General features: G+C 46.3%; 1 protein-coding gene across 1 annotated transcript; it reads left to right on the forward strand.

Moving 5' to 3' along the window:
* Positions 1 to 4,108: 4,108 nt before the first annotated feature.
* map6d1 (MAP6 domain containing 1) lies at positions 4,109 to 9,573 on the forward strand. The gene is made up of 3 exons (XM_071926830.2): positions 4,109 to 4,653; positions 5,279 to 5,630; positions 9,496 to 9,573. Exons 1-3 carry the CDS (start codon positions 4,109 to 4,111, stop codon positions 9,571 to 9,573), a joined length of 975 nt encoding a protein of 324 aa, XP_071782931.2.
* Positions 9,574 to 10,284: the final 711 nt, after the last annotated feature.

Raw genomic sequence — 10,284 nt, forward strand, 5'->3', positions numbered from 1 at the left:
CAGAGACTCCATAACCTGCATCTAGGTCAAAGCTGGGCAGGTTACCAAGCAAGCCTGCAAGTTCATCCTACTTATCTGTTAGAATCAATTTAACAGCTGAATTAATTTGATTTACATTGAATTGTTATTGAATGTTTTCTTATTTGTGTAATTATTAATATTCATCTGCTAGTGATATACATGTATGTTAGGTGTCCATTGGCATTTCTTGTGTAATGATTGTTTTGTCTGTTTTCCTTTGCATTGATTTATTTTCAGATCATGTGGCTTCTGTTCTACTGATAGATATATACGTGAGAGGAAGTGTTTACTCTGCTTTCTAAGAGTTTGACTCTCGACCCGCCACCTACTAATGTGTGTGACACACACCTCTCTTTATTTCAATATCTGGCCAATCAGGTCGCAGCCCTTTCACTCGCCAATGCTTGCCTCTCAAACAGAAGTTTTTACAGAATTTTCCTTCTCCACCTCCCCTAAAGAGTTTTGGTGTGTAGGCTACTTATTTGCATATGCGCATGTTAACAAACTGATTAGCAACTGGACTTCTGTTATTGTCTGATACTCTAGCAAATACAAGACTAGTTGATGTTCAACAAGCCCTGGGGTGCAGGGAGGAGTCACCCTACCAAAATCCTTTCTTTTCCATTGATTCTGGGTGCTACTGAGGATGCATTAAAATAACTTCAGGAGCATGGGAAGCAGTGGAGCTGCAGCAGAATTGGGACACACTTTTGGATTAATTTAACATTTCTACTGTTGAAGTAATCTATTTTATCATCTAGCTGTATGATATGGCCAGTCACCATTGGCCTCAATACAGGACATGCTGCAATTATGGATTAGGGCTGTAAAGGCTATGTTCTCAACTGTACAAAAGACAAATAAACCGTCAAGGGCATTTGTGGTTTATGGGAGATCATGCAAATGCAAATGAAATGCAAGCACAAGTGCGCAAACGCACACACCCATATAGTAATGTCATATTCCCCCCTGCAGATGGTAGTGTCACACTGCTATTTTCAAAGTTTTTCACTTACTGGCAAATGTTCAATACATCTTAGATCTTATCCTCCCCCTATCATCATAATACCATTCTGTTATTTTCTGTACCACTGTACTAATGCAGTCTTCTGCTCTATGAAAAGTAGCACCTAGTCACACCGATAACAGTGGTTTAACCCATGTTACTGCACTGTTTGTATATCTGAAATGCAAAGAAAATTCATTATGGATGGTTTCAATATGATTAGGTTTTATCACAAGCCCAGCAGAAGAAATCTAGAGGTTAGACATAAATTCATGGATGTCTTGGATGCAAAACTTTTGACAGCCAACCACAATATGGATGTTGTGAGAAGGTGAGTCCCTCTGATCAGTCTTTGTTTGCAGGGAGTCAATAACTGCAGCCTGTTTCTCAGTACTGTGACTGCAGCATCACTGTCTTTCCGTTCCTTCAAAACGACTGGCATGATGGCATGAGGCAGCCTTTGCTCTCTTTGTTGCCCGTCCTGCAGCAAGGTCAGTGCTGCTGCTTTCTCCATTTTTCTCTCTTAAAGCATAACTACATTTTCAACCTTGGCCTTACTTTCCCATCTTTTCCCATGATACAGATTGATTCTGACCAAAATCTTGTCAATTGCTTCATTATAGAGTTACTTCCATTTTGCTTGCTGGAGTGCACGGCTGTCCAATACATTCCTAAAGGGCCAATGGATACTATATATTTTTCAACACATTGATTGCTCACTCTGTAATGAGACATGTCGGTAAAAAGATCCAAATGAAACTTATCTAAAGTCATGGCTTTCTTGAACAGTTTTGATGCTACTTTGGCCATTGCTTTAGCAATCCCTTGAGTCCTGTGCCGGCTGGCTGCAGCTGCCTGTCAGCATGAACCACTGTGTAAAGTAGTGTAAAATATACAGTGAAAGTTGTCAGGTCATGGATAAACTGAAAATTCTCATATGTCTGTGATTTGTGTCCATTGGCCTTATAGGGCTGTATTGGAGAGCCACACACTGATGAAATAGTTTGGGATACTAAGATGAAAGTAGCTCTACAGTGAAGAGATTGACGAGATTTTGGTCAGAATCAATCAGTATGATGGAAAATGATGGGAAAATATGGTACATATGGTCAAAATATGGTCGAAAATGACCAGAATTCTGCTTTAAGTCATTTGGCAAAGGACCAACACAATGCCTTCATGATTGAGAATTCCCTCGTTGTGCAGTTGTACTGTGGGCCTTAAGGCTGCTCCTGTTCATTTCCAACTGAGGTATTCTTCATGGAAAAAGAAATTCAATGTTAACCATGATCATCCCATTTCCTTATTTGTTGGTGCGGAAAAGTTGTCTGCAGCTGGCCGTTTGGCCGGCATTGTCAATCACATACTAGAGTTGCTGTATGCCCTAACAAAGCATTGGCCCCGGTCATCGAATGGTAGCACAGCGGTGTGGTGGCTGCTAGTGTGAACTAGAGTAGAGAGAACTTGAACTCATAGTTGAACTTGTACTTAAGATACGCAATTTATAGGCTCCAAGTGCCTGTTCACTTTCATTGAGGAGAGCTGCTTTTTCTATGTCAAACTCACAGTGGACCTGCTGTTCTACTGCCTCCTTATGAGAAGCAAGGGCTTTCCTCCTTCTCAGTGAAGAGTTTCACTTTCTCTCTCCCGCACGGTGAGAAGCTGTTCTTCTGAATTTCTTTAGTGCATCAAGTGGCATCCTGCTAACTTCACTCAGGAACTATCCTTCCATTTCACACTCACTGAGCTGTGATTAACTCTGTTTCTGTACATCAATTTGGCCGGTAAGAGCTTTCCTGCTGTTATCATTCACGGTTCCTCTCTTTTACTGCCAATCATCCATAATGGACAAAGAAGCGGCTATCACCGGAGAAACCACAGCACTTCTAGTCTCTTCATCCATGGAATTGCTAATTCCACTATTGAGGGGTAGACTCCAGCTGTTTCTGAAAGATAGGCATGGTGTTGGGGCTGGCTTGGTGGCTCGATGGGCTAAGGCACATAGCCTTCCGTTTGCTCACAGTGTCAAGGTTTGGAGTCCACTCTCGATTTTTTTACTTTCTTTTACTGAGTTGGTATCCAAAGTTGCTTTTCTGATTTTAACTCCATGTTCCTTGTAATGGTCTTCCTACTTTGTCCCTGCCCATGTTGTAGCCATATTGATATCACAAATAGGCTGTAGTGTTAAAACAGTGTAATGGCATTTGACTAATAAATTAACTAATGAGCTTAATTTTGAAAGCAAGCAATTAAATAACTTTCCACTTCTTCAGATAACAAGTCGCTGTGAGTACACAGTAAAGCTTTGCCTTTGCTTGGTCTGGGGGATAAACTTCATGAGCTCCATTGAAATGAAGCAGCTTGAGGCAACATAAGGATTAAGAGGCAACATCCAGAAATTCTGATCCTGTAAAAAAAAAAACAAGATTAAAGAGCCTGTGCATCTTTCAATTAAACTTCATTCTGCACACACCCTGCCCCTGAGCTCAGTGTATGCTTGGTTTGATTAGGTAAGTGTTTCCAATCAGCTGCCAACCAACCCATTCTACTACGTTTGACGCTGCAGTTTAAATTATGTAACCTCAGCCTATATTGGCAACAAACTAGGACTGAATGTATTTCAGTGATTCAGCCTAGCACAAGTGGACTCCTGGCCATAAAACATCTCTGGATCCAGCTTTTTTACTTTAATGCAGGAGGAATGTAAAAGAAAAAAAATAGTCTTTGGGGCCGATGTGGACACCCTCGATCCGGATGGAGATGCAGAGAATAATTTGCCGTGGATTTCTCTGCATAGTGGAGGCACTATCGCAGACCACGTGAGAGGAATATTCAATGACGGTCCCCGACAGACAGCGGCTCCGGTTCATCTACGCTGGCACTCCGCTACTGCTGACATGGACACTTGGACTCTGTATATTCTCGCTCCCGGTTTCCCAGGAACGCACGCACAGGGCGACGCGCTCTCTGAATGTAACCTTTGATCTTTGTCGTTTTCGTCCTTTTCTTTTCTGTTCTTTTTGTTTGATTTCTTTGCTTCTATTTCTTTCTTTTCCAAGTCAAACAGTTACAGGGTAGGCTATGGCTTGGCCGTGTATCAGCAGAGTGTGCTGCCTGGCTCGGTTCTGGAACCAGTTCGACAAATCGGACCTTTCCGTCCCGCTGACCATCCAGAACTACTCGGACATCGCCGAGCAAGAGGTGCGATCGGTCACCAAGCAGGTCTCCACCGCGGACCGTCCCCCGAGGAATAACTACTCAACCCCGGACCACCGCGCCGGCTCCCCCCAGGCGCCCGGCGACGGCGCAGGGACCCGGGGATCTTCCAGGGGGCGGCGGGAGCCCAGCTACAAGCCCCGGGAGGACTACCACCCGCCCGGCGTGCCTTTCCCCAGCGTTACCCAGTACAAGCAGGATTTCAAACCCTGGCCCATTCCCAGGAAGGAGAATTTCCCTTGGATTAGTAACGGAGGAAGCAGGGCTGACAGTGTTTCGGACAGCCCGGCGAACAGTTACCACAATGCCAGCCAAGCACAGGGGGAGCGGGGGGAAAGAGAGGAGCGGGGCAGGGGGCAGAAGTGGGGGGACCAGCAGGGAGCGGGAGCGGGCAAAACCAGCTCGTACAGGTAAGATCCATCACCCCGTCAGTTGTTTCAGCACCTGTCGCTGTCCACTCCATCTGAGGACAAGCAGAGCTATGCACATCCAGTGCAGGGGAACTGAGGGGGTTGTGTGTGGTTGCCCGTGCTGATGGTTAATTAGAAGCGTTTATTAATAATTCATTCATTCCAAGGGTTAACCCAGCTAGCTCATATGGAAATGGAGGCCATCAATAATTCTCTCACACATTTCATATTCTCATACTGGAGTGCTAGCCAGATAGAAGGCGTATCAGTAGCCTAAGTATAAAGTTGTTGAGCTTGCATTTTAGACATATTTTAGGTTAGATGTTGACTCTTGGCACAAAATGAAACAGAACAGAGTGCTGATGAATTATGATAAGGGTTGCTGATAACCTCTGGTAATTAAATCATTCTTTGACAGTGCCGCATGCTGCAGATGTGGTCAAAAAGTCAACATAACACCCTCATCCTCATTTCACCATTTTAATATTTGCCTGGCAATATGTCCAAAGTTGCTCCAAAGCAGCACACAACACTTCTGATATAAACTTTTGCATGTATTGAATGTGATCCACACAATCAACCCCAAGAGGTCTGCACTCTGCAGCGCCCCCTCTCCCTCTTTCAGCCTACCGATGCCTCTCTCTTCCTCCAGGCAGGAGTACCGGCCATGGACGGGGGTGAGACCAGCCAAAAGTGCCAGGAAAACCCCTCCAGCTCCGTACGCCAGCCCCGGGACCGAGGCCGCCCACCTCCCACCTGAGACCAGCTACCAGGCTGCCTACAGCGGGGAGGTCCACAGGTCCGTAGGGCTGCACCAGGGGGACCACATCCCCTCTGCTACCACCAACGTACAACCCGCTGCTGTCCCCCAGCCCATCCCCACCCCCCTCCAGGCCGGCGGCTCCCCCAGCCCCCCCAGCCTCCAGCAGAGCAGCCTGCCTGAGAGGACCGACCTCAGCGTAACAACCAAGGGAGAGGTGAGCGCAGGCGGCACAAGAACTCCTGCTTTTGAAGAAGCGTATTTTACTGCAAAGCCAAAATGTTCCATCCATTTTTCTCTCATGTAGTGAGTCACACAGACCTGCCCTGAGAGGAAAGGGAGAGACTGCAGCTACTGCCTCAAAATCAGTATTACCAACACTCACTAGCTGCTTTCACAGCCTGTTAAAAAGCCTTTTTGTCAAGTAACACTCCACAGGTACTGCCAAAAGCAAAGAAAGCCTATCTGAAGTAGCCACATTATGTACATTACTAATCAAAGAGCTGGAGGTTTAAAAGCAGTTTTTTTAAGAGCTACAGGTTTAAATTGCAGCATGCTCCTGAAAGTCATCTTCACTCATCTCCCTGGTGGTCTGTTGCTGTTGGGGCGCCTCAGAGAAGTGATACAGCATTCTGTCCCTAAGCAGCTCAAAGTGACCCAGCTGTTTAAAACAGGCCATGTACTGTATTAGGTAACACTCTGCTGGTGCTCCACTCATTACTTTGACCTGAATAGAACAGGCTTGACGAGAACATAAAAGTAAATATTCACATGATTGGACATTTTGTCCCAGATTTGTGTTCTCAGAGATAATGAGACAGAGAGACAGGCAGACAAAGAGACAGATGTACAGTTAGATTAAAACTAGGCAGACCGAAACTAAAACTAAAACAAGGCAAGAGGATTTGCTTAGGAAGCTGGGAACTAATCAATTCGGCCAGGTTGTTTGAGATTACCGCAGGCTGAAGTGGGTGAGGGGACATATTCCCTTTCCTCCCTCCTCTCCCCTGGGTGGTGTCACTCAGGGCAGCTGTTGCGTGACAGTAAGTCAAACAGTTTTCGGGAATCTCCAGAGGTTTAGTGCCATCCCCCTTCCCCGCCCACACCACTCTGTGCCATCTGCCAGAGGAGAGATGGGGTTGCTCTGGGCTGGACCAGGCCGGGCTACTCTCACTCTGACATGTGTAGGAGTGCAGACACAGAGACACTGGGTAGCTCGCCCCACTGTCACCACTGCTGTCTCACATTGATCTGAGAGAGACCTTTAGGAAATGCGCTAGCTTTTGGGCACTGTTCGCCCTGTCTCATGCAACTTCAGTTTGTTGCGGTGAGGGTTTCTGAAAAAGTAATTACTGCCTGAATGGAAAACAGGATGACCTGTTGGTCATTTGCATAATTTTCTGAATAATGACTGCTCTATTCTGATGTCTATGAGGCCTTTATGTCCCTCAGTATTCTGTGTGATGCTGGTAGAGGTCGATATGAGTGGTGTCAATGGTAGGTCACGGACTCTATTAATAACACTGGCCCAGTTGGAGTGAGAGTTCACAATACGCTGAGAAGGGATGCTGACGGTTGGCAGTACGCTGAGCCGTGGGAGTGTACATCTCCATCACTCTACATTAAAGTAAAATAATAACTAGAAGCTGTTTGGCCCTCAACTTTGCCCTTAAAACACACAAACTTGCATGCATCCAAGATTACACACACACACATACACACAAGTGCAGTCCGTCAGTGTTCAGGCAATTTCATCAGTCACAGCACAATCTGCCAGTGCGACACAAACCAGCCTGGCAGGGGATCAAGTCGATCTTAGATAATCCACCCCAGTCACCGACGGCCCACTCACCGCCAACTCATTATTGACTCACCACCCCCCTGCAGAGGTGTCCAACCAAGCATTACACATCCCACTCCAGTACGCATTACATTGGATGGGGGCATTTTGCTGGGATTTGTCTATGGAGGGCCCTCAAATCATGGGCATTCTCGGTTTGATGCCATTCTACATCATGTATAACCACGGCAAACTGTGTTATCACCAGGAGAGCCGGGCTGCTCGTCCAATGTCATGTGCCAAATAGCTGAACCAACAAGACTGACTGTATCCGTTTGTTAAAAGATTTAATGTTGAAGTCCTAAATAAGCTGCCAAAATCACAATCAATCTGTTCTTCATGATGAGAGAGTTGGGCGGCTATTAAAACCTCATTATTGCTCAAATCAATTTGTCAGATTGTGCGCTCCCCCACCGCAAACAGATAAAACGACGGACTTACAGCCATCTCTAATTCCGCGACACGCCGCAGAGACAATCGGCCGATTAGAACACGTCGGTACTTTTGTGCTGAGCAAAGGCGTGTTTTTCTTGAACCCGCCGAGGGTGGGGATGTGTTAAATGAGATTGCGAGCTGTGAAATGAGGGAATGAACCGCCGTTAAACCCGAGGCCCGGCTTGTCCTCGCCGGCGTGAATGAGTGCACCAAGCCGTGGCGCTGAGCTCTCAGCGGGGAGGCGGGGGGGGGGCGCCGCTGTTTGGGATCAGGCTTGGCAAACGCAACACAAGGCAAACAGATTTGTGAGGACGGACTGTATAATCCACAGTGTGTGTCAGGGATGAGCAAGGCAGAAACCGTTGAATGGGCAACACATTTAGCACGGAGAATGAATACCACAGCGGGGAAACTGTTGTTCTAGTTGAGGTATCCTATAACAGATCCGTGGTTGGGCTTAGAGGCAGCAGCATTCCCCTGACATTTGGATTGTGCTCTCACGGCTCCCAGGCAACACTCCTTGAACTTCTGAATACAATAAGTAGGAGTGCTGTTTTTCTGTGTATGGCAATGACACAGATGCACAGTAGAGGGATGGAAAAGCTGCTCACAATGGCTTTCAACTGCATAAAGAGAGGGTGAGACAGGGACAATGCATCCTGACATTCACCTTCCTCCGCACCATTTCTCTTACTCTCTCTCTCCACTCGCCATTCCCTCATGCATTCTTCCCCTCTCTCTGTCTTTCTCCCTTCCATCTGCATCCCTCCGGCCAGGCTTTCTCTCTTGTTTGTCTCTCTCTCTCTCTCCCCCTGTTCCTTTCACTTGGACCTTTTCCCTTTTCCCACGCTGCCTGGGACTACAGGACTCCTCTGTGCCAAGTTGGCAGGGAGGAAGGGGAGAAGGTTCATAGTAAGAGCGATGCAAAGGGAGAGTGAGAAAGAAACAAAAAGGCAAAAAATGGGTGAGGAAAAAAGAGCGAGGTAAGGGGAAAGAGGAGGAGAGAGGGGGAAAGAGGTGCAGGATAAGTGTATGTGTGATTGGTGATTGGGAGGGGGGGCAGATGATGGATTATTTGCCTTTCTGGTAAAGTGTGATCTTGCAGTGGGTTGCAGTCTTCTTCAGCACAAATCTAATTTAGGAGAGAGGCAGACCTGGCTGCTACACAGAGCGGAAAAGACGGTGTGTGTGGGAGGCGGGTGGAGGTGAACACATGCGTGCGCATACACACACACACACACACACACACACACACACACACACACTCACACACACAAGCGTGCACTAACTTCGACAGCTTTTAAAATGTGTACATGTACACAGTCTTCCTTCCCACCCACTGCGCTGTATAGTCACACTCAGCGTGCTGCCGGGACAGCAAGCCTACAATCTCCATAGACTTTTGCTCTATGCAAGTGAATTGAAATAGCCTGGCCCATTTTCATAGACCGATCCAGTAATTGCTAGAAAGAATAGAATATGGGCAACATCTCAGCGTTACGGGCCATTTGTTTGACACAGCCTAGATAGATTCCGGTAAGGCTTTGAGAACAGCTGCCATCAGCAGAACAGAGCAGCACTAAGCAGCGAGTAGCGATGTAGTCGGGCTGCCAGCGCTCTGACAGCAGACCTGAAGCTCTTTGACTGCACAGCCTAACCAGTCTCCTCTCATTTCATGTGTCCAGTGTGAGCACCGCAGCAGCTGCCCCTCTCCTGTAGCAACGCTCCTTCTGATCACCTCAAATAGCGCTATTACACCTAAGGCCATCTCAACCTAACTGTCTCCGTCTCTCTTCCCTTCTCTCAGGAGCAGCTGGTGAGGACCAAGTTCCCTCCAAACCCCTCCGCCGTCTTTCAAAGTGGATCGCGGGTCTTTAACATCTGACGACTGCGCCACTTACCAACCATTCCACTTTGGCCAGCTCACTTTAAGGAACCAACAGGGGAATGATTTCAGTCCATTCCACACCACAAGAATCTATGCAAGGGAATGTATTGTTCTGTCAGTGTATCTGGAAAGGCAAAGTCTGTGGAGCGGCACCGGCAGTATCGCAAGCCAAGAGTGAATGAAAAACAGATGTCACATAGAGACGCCGCCCTTTTACAGTCTTTCCTGCTCCTACTGCTATGGAAATGAATATGCATGTAACAAAATAGTTTGAAAACAAGCTTTTTTGCAGTGTTATAGACACACGAGAACCCGGCTGCTCCGTGTGTGTGTGTGTGTGTGTGTGTGTGTGTGTGTGTGTGTGTATGTGTATGTGAGTGCGTATGTGTGCACCTGTTGATTTGGAATGATTTGTCCTTTTATTGTACATACTGTCTGCTCCAATAATGACGAGGTCGAGGTTTGTCAGTAAGTGTGTATGCTCAAAGCACTTTGTTGCCCTTTGGTGTTGCTAAGAAATCTGCTAGTCTTTTATTAATTGAAAAAGCAAAATAAAAAGATTCAATTATTTATTTCCTCAGTATTCAATTAGTTTACTATTTGAGAAAGTATTGTTCGGTCTATTATTTTGTAAATCTGTTGTTTAAGAAAATAAAAAGCAAATATATAATGTAAGTGGAATTACAATAAAAGAATATTAGGTTCTTA

The sequence above is a fragment of the Centroberyx gerrardi genome, chromosome 13 (assembly GCF_048128805.1).
Source record: "Centroberyx gerrardi isolate f3 chromosome 13, fCenGer3.hap1.cur.20231027, whole genome shotgun sequence".
Classification (NCBI taxonomy): Eukaryota; Metazoa; Chordata; class Actinopteri; order Beryciformes; family Berycidae; genus Centroberyx; species Centroberyx gerrardi.

Excerpts from the sequence above, each read along its gene's own strand:
- map6d1 (XM_071926830.2), top strand. The coding sequence starts at position 4,109 with ATGGCTTGGCCGTGTATCAGCAGAGTGTGCTGCCTGGCTCGGTTCTGG. Across the intron at positions 4,654-5,278 it reads GGCAAAACCAGCTCGTACAG|CCTACCGATGCCTCTCTCTT; the intron begins GTAAGATCCATC and ends TCCCTCTTTCAG. Across the intron at positions 5,631-9,495 it reads GCGTAACAACCAAGGGAGAG|GAGCAGCTGGTGAGGACCAA; the intron begins GTGAGCGCAGGC and ends CCCTTCTCTCAG.